At 47.4% G+C, this 19003-nt stretch overlaps 1 protein-coding gene across 1 annotated transcript in view; it reads left to right on the forward strand.

The window, feature by feature from the left end:
- The window catches only part of LHX4 (LIM homeobox 4), a 59249-nt gene extending 43640 nt beyond the window's left edge, over positions 1–15609 (forward strand). The window contains exons 3-6 of the mRNA XM_037907186.2: positions 727–929; positions 11635–11789; positions 12511–12682; positions 14919–15609. Coding sequence (XP_037763114.1) covers positions 727–929; positions 11635–11789; positions 12511–12682; positions 14919–15313 — 925 coding nt within the window. The 3' untranslated portion in view covers positions 15314–15609. The remainder of the gene's footprint in view (positions 1–726; positions 930–11634; positions 11790–12510; positions 12683–14918) is intronic.
- The last annotated feature ends 3394 nt before the right edge of the window (positions 15610–19003 follow it).

Genomic DNA, 19003 nt, shown 5'->3' on the forward strand with positions numbered 1-19003 from the left:
ACGGACCTTTAGAGACCCCCCCACCCCACACAGACACATTCAGCTGCACCAGCCCAGGCAGCCACAAACCCACTTTCACACAACAGGACTCGCTCTCAGACCCAGCTGCCCACGTGCAAGCTGTCAGTTGCACACTGAGGCACACACTTGCTCTGGTGCACACTCACAGTGATACTCTCAGGCACACCCACACTGGCACAGATCCTCTCGCTCAGATGCACACATGTGCAGATACTCCCCGCAGGGCACAGTCACTGGCCCAGACACACTCACGCGGCCTGAGACACACGTTTGTGCAGCAGATGCGCTCTGCCAGGTGTCATTGCAGTGTAACAGCCCTATCATGCTGAATTAATCTGGGATTCATCATGCTAGCCGTGCCCGTAATGAATTTATTTGGTATTAATGTGGATGAAATATGTACTGTCCTTGCAGGGGAAATCACACTGCCTATAAGCATTAGTTAAAAGGACCATTAAAATCAAACCTTCCTCAGATCCATTAGGCCAGCCTTTCATGCTAAAGAAGATAGAGCCTTGCTGTGTGAAATGTCATGCATAATTAGGTTGATTGCAGTTTTCAACTCTGCCCCTTCTTTCCCACCCCCTTCCCAGTCCCCCTCCAGTGAGCACTCCCCTGCTGCTGAGATCTCACCCTAGCTAGTTGGTGCATTATTCCTCACTGTTGCTCCATCCGTGTCAGAGCTGCCACTTGGTCTCCTTTCAGGCGTTTTGGTACGAAATGCACGGCCTGTCAGCAAGGAATCCCCCCTACCCAGGTGGTCCGGAAAGCCCAGGACTTTGTCTATCACCTGCACTGCTTTGCCTGTATCATCTGCAACCGCCAGCTGGCCACAGGCGATGAGTTCTACCTCATGGAAGATGGGCGCCTGGTGTGCAAGGAGGACTATGAGACAGCCAAGCAGAATGGTAGGTGCTGAGCTCACCGCGGAGAAGGGAAGGGGTCACGCCTAACAGGTGACACTGGAAGTTCTACAACTGCAGGGTGGTCTGAGCCGGGATTATGATTCAGCTGATTTTAGAGACTGGGGACATTTGCCAAATTCAGGGTCACATGAGGGTGTGTTTGGATGAAGATTTTGACAGATGGTTTGTCTACGATGTTTAGGATTTTAAGAGGCCCCACTAGGGTCTGTTATTGAGTTAAGGAACTGTGAAATGTGGATCCAGATTCTGAACTGTATCCAGCTACCAGTGCCATGGGGATGTTTGGTTCTGGGGCTGAGCTTCGGGCTCTCATTTGGTTTAACTGCGAAATAATTATGCTGATTCCCTGGTTCAGCAATGCACTTAAACATGGGCCTAACTTTAAGACACGAAGAGTCAACTTTGACATCAGTTGGGCCACTCACATGCGTAAAGCTATACATGTGCCTAAGCGCTGTATAGCTAAATCAGGGCTCTGAGCCGCTTTGTCCTTGTATTCCTCTCCCTTCCATTTTTTTGTTAGTGGGAACATTTGCAGGTAAACATGTTCTGTGTAGCTTTAAGTTTCTGCTGTCTGTTGCCCACCTGAAATCCTAATCCTGCTGTGGCAATGACAGGCAGGTCAAAAGGGTTATAAACTCCAGTGCAGAATGGACAGCTGTTGCAGCTTGAGTCTTACAAAATAAAAATCCTGTTTGCATGGGCATGCACACAGAGCCAGACTTTTAAAGGTTTTTAGGTGCTTAGAGATGCTGATCAGTATCTATTATGGAAAGAATCATGCCACCTTGAGCTGCAGTCTGGTTGCATCTCCCAAACTAAGCAGGGCTAGGCCTGATGAATATTTTGAGAGGAGGGAAAATCCAAGTCTTGTAGCAAGTGGTGGTGGTGATGGGTGAGGAGCTGGTACAACTTCCTCTGGTTTGTTAAATAGAACCAACCCCCAGCCCGGTGTTAGGAGGCACTGTGCTGCTGGAGGTGCTGTCTGTTGGATAAGATGCGTCCGGGGTCTTCACTATGTCGGGCCATTAAAGATGCAATGAGACTTTTGCAAGAGTAAAGGGTATTAACGCAGGGGTCCTGCCAAAACTCCAACATGAGGTAATCTCATCTCACCTTAAATTCTTCTTCTTGTTTCGGTTGGCTAGGGAATATGGGTTCGTTTCCTGCCCCCAAGACACTTCTCTCTTGTACATTGCTAAACAGTGCTGCATTTCTTCATTGCTTGGTGAAGTGACTCTTTCTATATAAGGAGGTTGCCTGGGTGTACCCCTGGGGAGAATTGCCCCTTTGTTTGTAAAGCATGTTGAGGTCCTTTGGAAGGAACGGCACTGTCATCAATGTTAGTAAAATAAGATAATCATTAAATAAGACCCTAAATTTCCCTCCGCCTAGAAGCAAGTGACCTCTCAAGGGCACAGCTGCGGTATGTTGTTAGAACAATGCAGAGAAGCTGAACATTGAGAGGACCGTCCTAGGTTTGAGCTGCAGGGACCAGGCATCGACAGCACGGGCCAAATTTAGCTGGGCTGTAGGCAGGCGCAGCTCCACCCAACACAACAGACTTGCACCTTACACTAGAGCTGAATTTGGCTCAAGGTTCCCATTTATCCCTGTGAACCAAACGGGGCTCTAAAGAGCCAGTGGAGGTAAAAAACAAGGCTGCGGGAGGGAGGGTGAGAGAGAGACTATAGATCACAAAACAGTAATGAATCCACAGAGACGTCCCAACGGTGCCTGACTGAAATTAAAACTGAACTGGTCTTTAATGGATTTCTTGTTGACAAGCCCTGACTTCTCATTAATTAAGGATTCTATTTTGACCTAATCAATTTGGTTAGGGTGATGCAATGCCTACTTGTGCTGGGCAGGGGGGGCATGAATGTAATATTACTCAGATTCCATTACTGACTCCCCGAGCTAACGATGGCCTCGGTGTCATGGTGTTTGACAGCCTGATAGCCAGTAGGAAAGAGAGAGAGAGAGAGAGGCACAAAGTTTCCTGTCTGAGACACAGGTGCCACTGTGCTGATTTCAGTGGGATTTCACCTGCAGATCTGAGAGGAGGACTTGGCTTGTGTGGGTGGAGCCAGAGCTGTACATGGTTCTGTAAGTAAAGGACACTTTAGGCAAGAGCCTTGTTCTGTGCTGGTCTCAGCCAGTGCGGATGCACATACTGCTGACATATAGCTTTATGGTCAAAACCAAACATGGCCCCCCCCAGCTTGGAATATTATTTCTGAAGGCCTCCGTGGCATTCGTCTGGAAAAACAGGTCACTGTAGTCTACCAGCTAGAACCTGTTTGAGGCACTAAGGGGTAACCAGTCAGCTAGGAAAATGTCATTGCGACCATGTTAGACACACATCTGGTGGGCATCACCGGGGCAGACAGAGATGCTGGAAGTGGTGCAGTTTTTCTGTCACATAATGTTTAAATGTTATCGGGCATCCAATCCAAACAAATCAGAAAATCACCAAAAGGGCCCTAGCGCGTAGAAATATAGTTTAATTTTGACCAAAATTGGCAGAAAGTTTCTAAATACAACTGATCATGCAACGATGCACTCAAACAAGAACTGTTAGGGAAAGTTCGGGAAATATTTCGCCCCAGCTGATATATTTTATACTTTTTCCTGTACTTTTTTGCCTTCGGTTAAAGCAAAAGTCTGTAGTCACAGGACAGTATGAGCTTGTTTATACCATGTAATACATCAAAATATTTGTCATTATGTGTAGAATGTACTGATTTGAGAACAGGTTTTTTGTCTGCTATTTTTATGAAGTTATGCAGATAAGAAGACTTCTACCCTAATTATAAAACGTATTTTTTGATGTTCTCTGTTTGGTTAGAGACATAAGTCTAACACACACATGGAATAACTGTAATTATCTTCTTACTATCACTGAATACAGTGACAATACATGTAAACTACTTTTAGAACAGTTATGATTTAGTAGGACTGTTGAATGTCTTGTATATTATGTGAATACCAATGTATAACCATGTATTCTTATGTGACCCCCTACGTATAACTATGACCTATGGAATGTCTAGTGCAACACCCCTTTGAGTTACCTTTACTCACAACAATAGTCACCGTGATTTGTGCATAGTTTACCCATTTCTATTCCCTCTCAGAATCTGTGTCTGATGTGTCCAATACTCTGTTGCTGGACTTGTCACTGTCACAGTTGCATGCAACAGAGCACACCAGCTCTTCCCAGTGGCATTTGTATCACCTTGTTGCACAAGTACTTCCACAACTACATGGCACAAAAGTGAGTCTGGCTTCTGGAACAGACAGCAGCAGCATCATTTGAGAAACAAGGTGTCTGTACTACTACCCATCCAGCGTTGGCAGTGGACACTTGAAGATACTGAACTGTTGCATGATTCCCTATGTGTGACTGATAATTTGCACATTTCAGATGCAGCCTGAAGGAGGCCAGTGTTGATGGCACTTTTGGTCTTCGTAACAAACAGTGTGTAGCACATGTTCTCTGGAGATGCTTGCTGGTTGTGCCACAGTACAATAAAGAGACCGGTGAGCCATAGGCTGCTGAATCGGAAAAAGCTGCAGTTATCTGCCTTCAAATCTTGTTAGTGATACTGAGCAAGGCCAACTTGATTCAGCTACTGCTGGGTTCTTCATTAACACTGGGGTTAGGTCGGGTCTGTCCATGCCATGAATTCAAAGTAATGGTCCTAATTTATAATGCCATTTATAAGGCAGAGATGTAGCTGTCTTCTAGACTGTCATATCATTGTGAGTGTTTCTGCTCTTTGCCCTCTACACTGCTCACACTGTAGGTAATGGGTGCAAGCTTATAAAGGACGGACACACCAAACCTGAGATTTCACACCTGTTCTTAAGCTGGGAAGAAACCTCTTTTCTTTTGCACAAAGCTGGGGGGGGGGGAACATGAGCAGTAGCCCCACAGAATGTCTCTGAGTTGCCTTCCTCTGATCTGACCAATACAAAACCCAGCACTTTCAGCATTATTAGACTCAAAGTGGTGCTGCTGTGAGCCAGACCTAGAATGCCACCAGGCGCAGGACACACACCCCGGCTGCAGTAGCTCGTCTATTTAAGGTGCTCTAACAGCCGGTCAGGTTGACTTGGATGGTTGTAGGCTCCTAGAAGGCCTTGGATACCAATACTGGTGCAAATTTGGGGTTATGGACAAGTAGCCCTGAGGTACAGCTCCCTTCCTTTCCTGACCAATGACCTGTGTTTAATTTTAAAGTGCTCCAAAATGCAAATGCAGTGCCAGATTGGCTTGAGCACTGATATGCCAGTTGAAGCCCTAGAATAGGGTACAGTTTCGGGGGGTTTCTGGTGAACGGCGCCTGCCTGATCTGTTTTTTTCAATGGGGCAAACTGTGGACCTCCAGCAGTGTTGAAGCTGGCGGTGCAGACAGTGCTGATGCAGCAGTGCAGTGCTGAGCGGGGGCGTGAACTGAGACTGTGTCAGCTCTCAAGTGAGTGCCCCGATCACTGAAGCAGAGGCTGTTCACGCAGGGGCTGCTTTTCAGCTCTTGTTGAAGCTGTTCACTTGACTGAACTAATAACTGGGGCACAGGCAGCCTGAACCTTCGCTAGTGCCATGGTTTGGGGGATCATCCCTCGCTGTGCGAGATTGTGGTTCGAGGCCCTTGATGAGCTGGGCTTTGAAGAATGGGCTCTTACCTATGAAGTGAGTGGCCTAACTACTGGCCTACGAGGTATTCTGATGTCTTTTCTGTTGCAACTGTTCTGCTTTAATTGCATATTAATTGGGCCAAAGCAAGACTAAGAAGCCCTCTCTGGTGGTGAGAGGACTCACCTGGGATGTGGGAAATCTCCACCTCAGCAGAGCAAGTGCCCATGTCACAGGGCTAATCTGAGCAGCTGCTCCACTTTTAATGGGGGGCACAGCAAGCATGCAAATCACTCTTTTCTCTGCAGGGGTACCCAGGCTGTGGGCGACCCCAGGGCAAATCCCTCCTCTGCAAAGGCATTTGACCAGGCATCCCCTACGTCTCAGGGCAGTTAGCTGGAGAGAGAAGATACCCAGTCAAACTTCTTCTTAACAAGCAGAGAGGGGATTTGACCCAGGTTCACCCACAGCCCAGCTGAGTAGTCTAACCACTAGACTATAGAGCGAGTCTCACTCTTTCGTTGGCCTAAATGCACAGGCACCAACCCCCGTTCTCCCCTGGACTTTTTCCACTTTGTCCATATCCTTCCTAAATTACGGTACCCAGAACTGGACCCAGTACTCCAGCTGGGCCCTCACCTGTGCCAAGTAGAGCAGGACAACTACCTTCTGTTTCTTACATATGACACTCCTTTTAATACACCCCAGAATCATATTAGCCTTTTTTGCAGCTGCATCACATCGATGTTTCATGTTCAGTTTGTGATCCACTCTAGCCCGCAGATCCTTTTCAGCAGTACTAACACCTAGCCAGTTATTCCCCACTTTGTAGTTGTGCATTTGATTTTTCCTTCCTAAGTGAAGTACTTTGCGTTTGTCTTTATAGAATTTCATCAGGTTGAATTCAGACCAATTCTCCAATTTGTCAAGGTCATTTTGAATTTTAAACCTGTCCTCCAAAGTGCTAGCAGCCCCTCCCAGCTTGGTGTCATCTGTAAATTTTATAAGCATGCTCTCTACTCCATTATCCAAGTCATTAATCAAAATATTGAATAGTACTAGACCAAGGACTGACCCCTGTGGACCCCCACTAGATACGCCCTCCCAACTTGACAGCAAACCGTTGATAACTACTCTATGAGTATGGTCTTTCAACCAGTTGTGCACCCATCTTATGGTAAATGTATCGACACCGCATTTCTCTAGTTTGCTTATGAGACTGTCATGTGGGACTGTGTCTAAAGCCTTTCTAAAATCAGGTATATCTCATCTACTGCTCCCCCCTCTCAGCAACCTTGTCAAAGAAGGACATTAAGTTGTTTTGGCCTGATTTGTTCTTGACAAATCCATGCTGACTATTCCTTATAACTCTATTATCCTCCAGGTTCTTACAAATGGATTGTTTAATAATTTGCTCCAGTATCTTTCCAGGTATTGAAGTTATGCAGACAGATCTATAATTGCCCAGGTCCTCCTTGTTCCCCTTTTTAAAGACAGGCACTATGTTTGCCCCTTTCCAGTCTTCTGGGACCTCTCCCATCCTCCAAGAATTCTCAGAGATAATTGCTAATGATTCCGGGATTGCTTCGGCTAGTTCCTTAAGAACCCTAAGATGAATTTCATCAGGCCCTGCTGACTTGAACACGTCTAACTTATCTAAACATTCTTTAACCTGCTCTTTCCCTACTGTTCTTTCCCTGGGTGTTAATATTCATTGTGTTGAGGATCTGGTTATCATTAACGTTAATCATCTTTCTCTTGCTCCTAATGTATTTAAAGAACCTCTTCTTCTTGCCTTTTATGTCCCTTGCCAGGTATATGTAATATACCATATTACAGGCAAACAGCACTGTGACCATAAGGGAGCTGAGAATGGGCATGCCACAGGCATGTAGCCCTGAGACTGGATGAGAAGGGTTGTGAGAATGGGCATGCTTGGTTCATACCCCAGACACATCACTAAGACCAAGAGAGCTGAGAATGGGCCTGGTTTGTGAATGCGACAAGCATTGAGATCAGGGTGGGGGATGCAGAATAGACACCATCACTGCAGACCACAGCCGTGCACCCAAGAACAGGGTGGGAAATTGAGAACAAGCAGTCTCAGTGCATGCCATAGACGGGGGTTGGGGGTGAGAGAGACACATTGTGGAGCATCCCTTCCCCCATGGCTCTGCTGCCTGGCGATAGGGGGCGGGGTGGGAGAAGAGCTCTAAACTCCTTCACCACATACTGCTCTGGGTGCTCAGCTGCTGCCTTCAACCATCTCTTTTCCCCCATGTCACTGACAGCTGAAGTAGAATCATCACAACCACTGACAGCATGAATGTTTGACAGCATCTGAGACACATCCACTCCCAGCTCCAGCCTCTCCATTCATGGGAACGAGGCTCATCTTTTGGCCGACCCCAGTTTTGAAAAAGAATTCATCTCTCCCAAGAACAGAGCAATATTTTGGATACATGGATGAAACATCTGAGTCCAAGCACCACATCAGCACCCCGTTTACTCCGAGTGTTTGCTTTGCATGAGCAACGTGCAAGAATGTGCGTGAATCTGCTTCCTCGAGTTCTCGTATTGCAGAATGGTTGCCAGGCCCTGCTTTCACTGCACGTGCGATGTGGTGAAACCCACCAGCAAGGTACACGTCGTGACTAGGTGACAATCTCTGTCCACCCTTCACGAGCCAGGCACTGAGAAGAAAGTGTGCAATGTTAGATTTATTCTTTGAATTTGATATCATCTGCAAGCGTTGCTTTGGTAATGGTATGAACATAGTGGGGGCTCCGAATGTCTTGCATTTGGACATTCCCCCTGCAGGCTCTCTCACCAGATTTGATTGATTCTTCATTTGCATAATTGTCACCCACAATAGCAGTGTATTGACATTGCAGTCCGACGATAGTGTGCAGACAGCTCCCCAGTAGTTTTGCACTTGGCAGTATCATTGCACACCATCAGCAGGAGCATCCTGAGTTCAAGAATAGCTAACGCTAGCTCATTAGATGCTGATAGCTCAATCAATGACAGATTTTTCTCCAGCCAAGACAGCGTGTTGCTCTTTTGGGTCTTTCTTAGAGATCCACCCAAGTTGAAGAGGGAAAGTGGGACAGGTGCCAGCTCACATGTCATCAAACCCTGGATATCAACATCTCTGGACTGGGCAATAACTCATTGCTGAATATCTGACAATCAATAGTTATCACTTATGCTGATTGCTTCTTCTTTTGTTTGATTGTTGTGTTGAGACTACCAAATGATTTGAGAGTATGCCTTTCTATGGGCTGAAAGAGGTCTCCCTTGCCCCTTTGCAGCCTTCTGGTTACTAACAGCTTCATTTCTTATGTGCCAGTCTCTCTTATCAAGCACAAACCTTCTGCACTTTCAGATGGAGTCACAGTAGACATTGCAACGTTCACAAGTGACTGTCTGTTGTGTGGGCTTGTTCCAGGTTCAATGCTAAAAGGATTGGTCATTCTTTCAGTCACAAAACATAATACCTTAGAATTTCATCTGCAGCCATGTGCTTTGTGGTAGCTTCTTTGTGGAGATTGAAGGCTGCATTCCACACCTTTGTTTTGTCACAGCTGTTACAGCTGCCTTAAAACATGCAGTCAGGTAATCCTTGGTCAGAGCCCTATCTTTTGTGCAAAGATGCTGATGATTCCTACAATTCTTGTTCAGAGATTGCTCAATGGCCACGTCACAGTGTAAGTATCCCACTGAAGCTTCCTATTAGCATAAGCTTCCTATCAGCTTGGGTACAATATATATCTGGCTTCTCCTCCTCCAGAGATCTGGTTTCTGCTACATTTACACAACCCATCTGGCATAATTCATATGACCACACTGTCATAGTGGGATCATCTCTGCAAATGTCTCAAGCTGCATGGACTTGTTATTGCCTCTCTTTGCTGCTGTGTAATCCATCCGTGGTTGGGAGCAATGTAGTTTTCCCAGGATGGAAATGTATCTGAACAGTTTTTCCCTTGGGTAACGGAAGAATCCATGACCCGCTGCAATGCTTGGGGGCTGTTCATCAAGTCTGCCAGAGCATTCTGTGCTTCCACTCCGTTTTCTCTGTGAACCTGCTCCACATCTTCAAATGCTTCAATGCGTGTTTGAGCTTCCTCCAAGATGTGTCTCTTCTAATCTTCTGGGAGAATCATCATTGTGCATGGAATTACCAAGTGCCACCCACTTCAAGCGAGTCATTGCCTCATTCATAAGTTTATGGATTCTAATGCCCTGGTTATATGCCTTCCCTCTTAGAGCATGGCTGAAGCACCATAGATGCTGGCTTCCACAAGGATGTCTTCAAACCCACTCTCTGGCAGCACACTGCCTGTATCACACATGACATTTGCTACTTGATGCATGCCTCCCTTCTCAAGGTGGTCATTGTCAAATCTGTTTTGATTCCTCCATTTAATCAATAGTACTCTGCAGTAGATTGCTTCATCATACATGACACAGGTCCAGTCTTGGCCCAGAGAGTGGAACATATCTTGAAAACATTTCATCCTGGTGTGCACTGCGTCAACATCAGTTGCCAGTGAAGGAGTCATTGGACAATAGCCAATATTCATAAAATAGCAGACAGAAAAACTTTTCAACAAATAATGACAAATATTTAGATCAGGGGTCAGCAACCTTCCAGAAGTGGTGTGCTGAGTCTCCATTTATTCGCTCTAATTTAAGGTTTCGCGTGCCAGTAATATATGTTAACGTTTTTAGAAGGTCTCTTTTAATAAGTCTTTAATAGATAACTAAACGATTGTTGTATGTAAAGTAAATAAGGTTTTTAAAATGTTTAAGAAGCTTCATTTAAAATTAAATTAAAATGCAGAGCCCCCCAGTCCTGTGGCCAGGACCCGGGCAGTGAGTGTGCCACTGAAAATGGGCTCGCGTGCCGCCTTTGGCACGCGTGCCATAGGTTGCCTACCCCTGATTTAGATGTATCACGTTTCAAAAAAGCTCATACTGTCGTATGACCACAGACTTTTGTTTTAATCGAAGGCAAAAAAGTATAGGAAAATGCATAAAATATATCATGTGGGACAAAATATTTCCTAACATTTCCAGGAGTACTAGTTTGAGTACATAGTTGCATAATCAGTTGTATTTAAAAGCTTTCTGCCAATGTTGGTCAGAATTAGACTATGTTTCTTCAAGTTATGGCCCTTTTTGTGATTTTATGGGGTTTTTTGGTTTGGTTGCCCAATAACGTTTAAACATTATGTGATAGAAAAACTGCACCACTTCCACCGTCTATGTCCACACTGGCGATGACCACCAGATATGTGCTTAACGTATGGGAGCAATGAACTTTTTCCAGCTGAAGGGTTTCCCTAACTCGTTAATGAGACCCCTTTTTTAAATCTGTCTGGTACACTATGGAACTTTTAAAAAGAGGCAAGGTTGTTATATTGGAAGGAAAGAGATTAAAATGTTCTCAGGTTCATCCTTAAAAGAGGAAGGATGGTCTGGTGGTTAGGATGTAAGACGGGGACTCAGCAGCCCCATGTTCAGCTCCCTGCTCTGCTACAAACTTCCTGTGTAGGCAAGTCACTTAGGCCCAGATCCTCAAAGGTATTTAGGTGCCTCACCCTCAGGGAAATCAGTGGGGAAATCTTTGAGGATCTGTGCCTCAGTTCCCATTCTGTACAATGGGAATGATAGCACTGCCCTGCTTCCCAGGGGTGCTGTGAGGATAAATACATTACAGAGTGCGTGGTGCTCAGATAATAGGATCGCAGGGACCAGGACCTTAGATAGGTTTTCCGTGTTGAAAGAGGAGAATCGTCACACTGCGTCCTTGGAGACCTGGAAGGCCACGTTTTACCAAGACAAAGTCACTGAAAAACCAGGGCTGAATTTTGCAAGCTCCCTATCTCCCGCCCCCACCCCTCCCGGCCGCAGCTAAGGCTAATTAAAATCAGCTGCATCTTGCTTTAGATTTTGACATTCCTTCTGTGCTGGTCATTGGCCAGCTTCTATTTTGCACTGTCTGTTCCAAACTGGTAAGAAATTGTTCTATTCCAGATGATTCAGAAGCTGGAGCCAAGAGGCCACGAACCACCATCACAGCCAAACAGTTGGAAACGTTAAAAAATGCCTATAAAAACTCCCCCAAACCCGCCAGGCACGTGCGGGAGCAGCTGTCCTCGGAAACGGGGCTGGACATGAGGGTGGTGCAGGTGAGACTGCTGCCGTTGAAGTATTTTTCCATTCCCTTCTTGTCCTGACCAAGCTGTGCACATCACATTCCCCTTGCGGCGCACAACCCCCGCACTGAATTCCAAGGTAGCACAGAAGGAAGCCAGGCCAGGAAAGTTGGCTAAGCAGTAAGGCCCCCATCCTGTGACTGACAGCCCGTGACTGGACTGCTGTGCCTGTGCACTGCCCCAGGGGGTGCATCTGTCCACCATCTTGATCACAGCACAGGATCCGAACCAAGGAGCTGAATCTCCCTTGTTATTAGCAGTAAGGAGTGATTTAGATGTGAGTTTTCAATACCAGCAAAAAACGGGCACTGCATGTTTGGGTGCATATCCCAAGGAGATCTGCCATGGGGCAGAAGGCAACTGACCCAATCTATGGGCCTGAAATGCTGAATACTGGGTCTGAGCCTTGGGGAAGTTTGCATGCAGAACTGGATCTGGGCATTGTGGCTCAGGCCCATTTCTATATGCTGTATCCAACCTGGAACCCCTCAGACTGGGGCGAAGTTCAGCTCTGAATCCACTGGCCTTGGCACCCTAAGCTACAGGGGAACTGGGCTCCTGGGTCTGAACCATCTTGAACTTCAGGGAGGTTCGGAGCCAGCCCTGAATTTTTCTGTCCAGGCCAATCTTTTTCTCCCTGCACGTGCTCCTTTCAGTGACTTTTGGGACTCTCTCTCTCCCTTTGTTGCTCCAGGTCTGGTTTCAAAACAGGCGGGCCAAAGAAAAACGGCTGAAGAAGGATGCTGGGCGGCACCGCTGGGGCCAGTTCTACAAGAGCGTGAAGAGGACCCGTGGGGGCAGCAAGCACGAGAAGGAGAGCTCTGCGGAGGACTGTGGGGTTAGTGACAGTGAGCTGAGCTTCCGAGGTGAGTGGGGCAGGAAGGCCGGGGAGATGAAGGTGGGAAGAGAGGGGTTGTAACACAGGGTGGGCCCCAAGGGGTTCCTGCAGAGTGGGATGATTTCCTGCGCTTAGGCACAGCTCAGCATCCCACATTGGGAAAAAGAATGCCTAGATTTCTCTTCCACCAGAAACGGGAACGATCCTTGAAACTGATGTCCCATTTGAAGACGTACGAGATAATCTCATGGCTGGTGGCTCGTTGGGGCTTTTTGCACTCGAGGAAAATGATTAATTATTGGCCTATGTCATGCATGGCCAGAAACCCCTCTAACAACAGAGCTAGGAACCGACACACACTTACTAAGGGTGTGTCCATTCTGAGCTCCAGCGAAGGGGAACTTCCCAAAAAAAGAACTGCCGTGCTGGCCTAGAGCAATGGTCCCTCTAGCGTGGGGATGCATCAGGGCAAGGTGGAATGACCTTAGGATGCACTTCACTGTGTAATAGGATATTATGAAGGGAAATATTTTCCTCATCTCTACTCATGATCAGTCCCACCCCTGAAGCCTGAGGACTGATAGCCCATGAAAAGTGTATCTGAGCTAACGTCCCTGGCAATGTGATTCGTATCGGCATGAATGGCTAGTCCTTGCTGGAAACTCACCTGCCTCAATACGTTAATAAACTCCCACTCGGACCCACACCAGCAGCCACCTGCAGGCTGGCACAGCTCAGTGGACTTGGGCCCTCTTCCATGACAGCTGGATTTGGCCGCTGCATTTCAGCTGTCATCGAGACTCACCGCAGCAGCCTCACAGCTAATGGAGGGGGGTTCCCCAGAGACAGTACAGGGAGACTTGGAAAAGGATGGTGTGACAGCCTCCACCTTGGCTGGTGCACTGGAAATTGAACCAGGGACCTCTAGAGCTGAAACCATAAGTCCGCAGCTCCAGCTAAGCAGGCAGGCTCTGTGGGCTGGGCACAGAAGGGGACATGACATCAGCAGGTTGCACAGACACCTCCTGCATCACTGGCCTTTCTTCAAGGAGTTCCCCACCCAGGTCTGAACACTCAAGTAGGAGTTTGCAGTGTAAATACAATGATCACTGTGGACTGTTTTTTAGGCCATTGTTATACTGTGATTGGATGGTCACCTAGAATCATAGAATCATAGAATCATAGAATATCAGGGTTGGAAGGGACCCCAGAAGGTCATCTAGTCCAACCCCCTGCTCGAAGCAGGACCAAGTCCCAGTTAAATCATCCCAGCCAGGGCTTTGTCAAGCCTGACCTTAAAAACCTCTAAGGAAGGAGATTCTACCACCTCCCTAGGTAACGCATTCCAGTGTTTCACCACCCTCTTAGTGAAAAAGTTTTTCCTAATATCCAATCTAAACCTCCCCCATTGCAACTTGAGACCATTACTCCTCGTTCTGTCATCTGCTACCATTGAGAATGAATACTGTATAGGCTTGACCAGAAACCTATTCCCTGCTGCCCCATTTTTCTGATCAGTCAAACCCCAGCATTTTAATGGAACTCAGTTGGAAAAATAACTTTAAAGCAATCATTTAACAATAGTTTAACTTTAAAATGGTCTCTGTGAATCATCGCAGCAAATATACAAGTCAGGACATTATTTGGTTATTTATGGTCTAATGAGAGCCAGCTATGGCTCCCAGACTGGTCTGTAGTGCCTGTGTATCAAGCCTCGTCCATAATTAGTTTACAATGCCCTTTATGAGGGCGAATGCATCTGGCGAGAATCAAGAGACCTTCCCAAAAAGAGGCTATTATGTGCCACCAGCTTTCGTATGACTGAGGAATAAAAGATTTACAGTAATCCTGTCTCGTGTTCGGCTGTACAAAAGGCACTACAAGAACCAAGGGAGGTGTGTGGGGTTAGCAAAAGGGTAGAAATAAGTGTGGTACCATTCCGAATTTATTCTTAATTGGTTGCACTATTTACTCTGGCTAAGTAGTGAGCAGAGCAGGGAGAGCACATGCGCAGCTGGTGTAAATTGGCGGCTCTATTGCAACGGAGCTTCCCCAGCTCGTGTCAAGTGAGAATCTGGCTCAGGATGTCATACAACTGGCCTTCAGTGAGGGCCAGTTTTCTTTGAGTATGTGCTCTGTTGGCCCAGCTCATTCCTGGTGTAACCCCACTGACTCCAGTGAAGTTACTCAAGAGATGCGTTTGGTCCTGACTGACCACAGAATGTTTTACACTCATAAATCAGTCTTCCTTCTTTCCTTCACAGAAGATCAGATCCTCTCTGAGCTTGGCCACTCCAATAGAATTTACGGAAATGTTGGGGATGTTGCTAGTGGACAGTTAATGAACGGAAGCTTCTCCATGGATGGGACAGGACAATCTTACCAGGACTTGAGGGATGGAAGCCCCTATGGAATTCCTCAGTCTCCATCTTCCATATCGTCCCTTCCTGCCCATACTCCATTGCTCAATGGTCTGGATTACACAATGGACACTAATTTGGGAATTATAGCACATGGAGGGCAGGGGGTGAGCCAGACACTCAGAGCAATGGCTGGGGGACCAACCTCCGATATTTCTACAGGAAGCAGTGTTGGCTATCCAGACTTTCCAACAAGTCCTGCCTCTTGGCTTGATGAAATGGATCATCCTCCTTTTTAAGCATCTCCTGCTCCCCACCCTGTCCCCCTCGTTCTTTTGGCCTGAAAGTGTGCTCAAACTAGCAAAAGAGACAACAAGCAATCTTCAAGCATCCCAGACATACCACACCAGAAAATCTCCATTATTTTCAATGGGAATCCACCACTGGTTCCTGGAGGGTTGTGAGATGATAGCGTGGTGTTTTTTCCCTTTTTCACTTGGGGAGTGGGTGGGCAGGAGACAGCCTTCTGAATACAGCACACTGGCATACAGTATCTGATTCTAGGTTTTCAGGCTCATAGTAAAATACAAACTCATTGATTCTCTCCAGGTCAAAGACTCTTTGCTGTTGAGTGCTTTTGAAGCACACGTTGGCTGGCTCAGCAGATCTGGGCGATTATGAACTCCAGGTCAGTCGGTGCTCTCTTACTTGGAGTTGAACGTATTATAAATGCCTCCAAACCCCTTGCTCTTATCATGAATTGCCTGTGCACAGGCAGTTGAACTGACCTTCCCCATAGCTACGGAAATGCAGTGTTTACAAAGCCAGGCCACGCTTACCCAGCACTATACCAAGGGCAGTGGTCTGACCCGAAAGGGCGAGTAAATAATGACAACCCAGGGGGAGAAAAGCTATCGAGATTTTTTCCGTATAAAAATGTGATTGTCCTCCCTTCCCCACTGAATATTACTATTGGCTCTTTGCATAAAAAAGTTCATGAATGAGGTTGAATGGATATCAGGGCAAGCTGCAGTCCTACTGCAAGCATTGGGTCAAAGTACTAGACAGGTACCATGGGTGAAAGTTACCCATGTGCAGCGGGACAGCACAAGGGCTATGTGCCACATAAGCCCTCAGTATAAGGCTAAGTGGTACAACAACTTTGTACTGGCCCCTCTGCATAAGGGTGAGCTTCTACACTGGACAATACCTTGTGTTAGAACATGTTAACCCCTCAATAACGGCAGTGTTCAGAATCATGTCAGTGGTCATGAGTAACTGCACTCTGGAAATGACATTTATCAGCTGATTATGATTCTAACCCCAACAGTCCTTGTCCACATTGACTGCTAACATGTTTTACATCATTACTGTTTATATTACAGTAGGGCCCAGAGGTCCCATTGTGCCAGGTACTGTACAGACAGTCCCTGTCCCAGCAAGCTCTCAGTCTAACTAAGGAAGACAGACCATGTGTGGGAGGGGAAACAGAGGTGAAGGGATGTGCCCCAGGCCACAAGGCTAATGTAATAGCAGAGGCAGGATTAGAACGCAGGTCTCCTGACTCCCAGCCTGGTGCCCAGTCTGGTACCACACCACACTGCCGCACTGTCAGAGCTAACATGTTATAACACAATACGTTTTCCCAGTGCAGACAATCCCTAAGTGATTTCATTCTTAGGCCCTTGAGTAAGGTCGGCTGGAATTCGTCCATGGGAGATAATTCAAGACATCCCCTGATGGTCATTTTCCACCCAGCTGGTGCATAAGATGCTGCTTTTTTGCTTTTGGTAGAAGGCCATGTGCTCCCCCACAGATAAAGCCCCTCAGCCACCCGCTGATCAGACAGCAAGTCAAATAGTGAGAAAGTGTAATGGAAAGACAATCAATAAAGCCAAATGGTGGTGAGGATCAAGATGGCTTTCAAACCAACCAAGCCACCTCATGCGTGATTCCTTTGAATGAGCCTGCTGTGCAAAAGAGACAGCAAAGCCATCTTCTGTTTTCAAGGGTTATTTTTAGCTACTGGGTTTCAAAGTGACTCCACACTGTCAAGATGTCTGCGGTAGAGACCTAAATACTGTAGAACTGTTGATTTTAGTGCAAGAGAAGACGGGTGCCTATCCCATGAGATTATTATCCTGCTTCCTGGGAAGTGGGACTGCTCCATTAATTTACAGCCAATAGCTCCACCCCAACTGTTTTGTTCAGAAGCCTGGCTCGGCTGAAGGGTGGAACTGATTCTGCTCACAGCAGCACAGGGGTTTTATCCCTTGGGTTCATGTCACCAGGAAGTGACCCCCAAGCTGCGTTTGTCTCAGTGCTGCGGGAGAGCACACGGATGTTCTGTAAGCAGCTGGCTCTGTGGGCGTTACAGTGCTCTTTGCTAGAGGATGGAGATGCTGAATGTCAGATAGGAGACGCTGCAAGGGAGAAGCTAACCCGAGAGGGGCTGCACACTTAGCTCCAGGCTCATCTGGAAATCTTCACACGCTCTGGTGTTTCCTCAGCTCTGCTACGCTCTTGCAAACACACACGCATCTGCAGAAGCCACAGGGCTCCTCTTCCCCACAGCCTGTGGCATTAAAGCAGCTAGAAGGACACGTCCTCTTTCTCGTAGGCGAGCTGTGTCTGAGCAGCCCAATCCTGAACACACACGTGCACCACGACAGGGTCAAAGCTGCTTGGTAAAGCTTCCTCTCCTGGGATTTCTCCACAGTCGGAGCTTTTATTGTGGATGAAGATGATTTTGTTCCCATTCCTCCTCAGGCATCTTGTCTGGGGCCGGCCAGGTAGGCTGGAATCATTGGAGACAGTGACGTAGGTCAAGAGGAAAGGTCTTTATTGGCACAGCATGGTTTCGTATTAGATTGTAAGCTCTTCAGGGCAGGGGCTGTGTCTTTCCCTCCATCTGTACAGCACCTAGCACCTATGAATGGTTAATAATAATGCTTGGAGGCAGCTCCAGGGGTCAGCTGGCTCTTCCCTTCTCCACCCATCACACAGCCAGCCCTCACCAGCTTTGGTGGATCTCACAGCTCATCTGCCTCACACTGAGCACTCCATCCAAGTGGCCCCTGTCACCTGAGCTTTGAAGCATGCCCTGCAGTTTCACTCAAGCACCTGCTGCGCACCTTGCAAATGTAGCGCCTGGTGGCAGGAGAGCCCTGGCGGGGTTTTCCCAGCATGACTCGGAGCACTCCTGCTGGCTGATTTGGAGAGTGGACAAACGCTTCCGGTTGCACGGCTCTTGTTCGCTGCTGGGGGTTGCGCCTGCAGTATGTCACCTGTGGCGCTCGCAAAGGGAGGCTCGCGTTGCTGTGCTCCCCCGGCATCAGCAGTGCCAGTTCACCATGGGGTCAGCTTTTGGTCTGCTCGCAGCATAGCCTCAGGTCTTAAATCAATCCTCTTGGGTGGAGCCAAAAGGTGACCTAGCCAAACCACGTCTAACAGCCAAGGGGGAGCCGGAATTGCCTTTGGATCAAATATCCTTAGCCAAACACAGTGTTTGTGTTCCCAAGGGCCTTATAGACAGGAAAATTATGCTAAAAATGGCAGCAGGAGGGGCCCTATCCAGAGCCAGATTCCTTTGTATTGCCAGATCTGCCTGGCTTTGAATTCCCTGGCATGGAGGGGTTTTTAGCTGACGCAGAGTTGGCATTCCTGGCCCTGGGGCCAGGGGGAGTGGGCGGGGGGGACATTTCAGGTGCATGACTGGAGCATTCTGCACTCTGCTTGTCCCCAGCTGGTGTATGGTCCCTTGTGGGACTGTTGCCTGGTGCATAGGGTACAGCAGCCCACCAGCTAGGAAGATCTGCGCTAAGACTCAAAGCCCTGTGATCGGCTCCCTGACCCACAATCCCTGCTGTCCTATGACGACGGGACACTCAGTGCAGCAAAGGGCTAGGAAAGAGGCAGAGGTTAGCTAGAAAAGCAGCTGGCGGAGGCTGTATATGTGAGTATGTTACAACACCCCATCTCCTTCTTTC

Source organism: Chelonia mydas, chromosome 8, assembly GCF_015237465.2.
Source record: "Chelonia mydas isolate rCheMyd1 chromosome 8, rCheMyd1.pri.v2, whole genome shotgun sequence".
Lineage (NCBI taxonomy): Eukaryota > Metazoa > Chordata > Testudines > Cheloniidae > Chelonia > Chelonia mydas.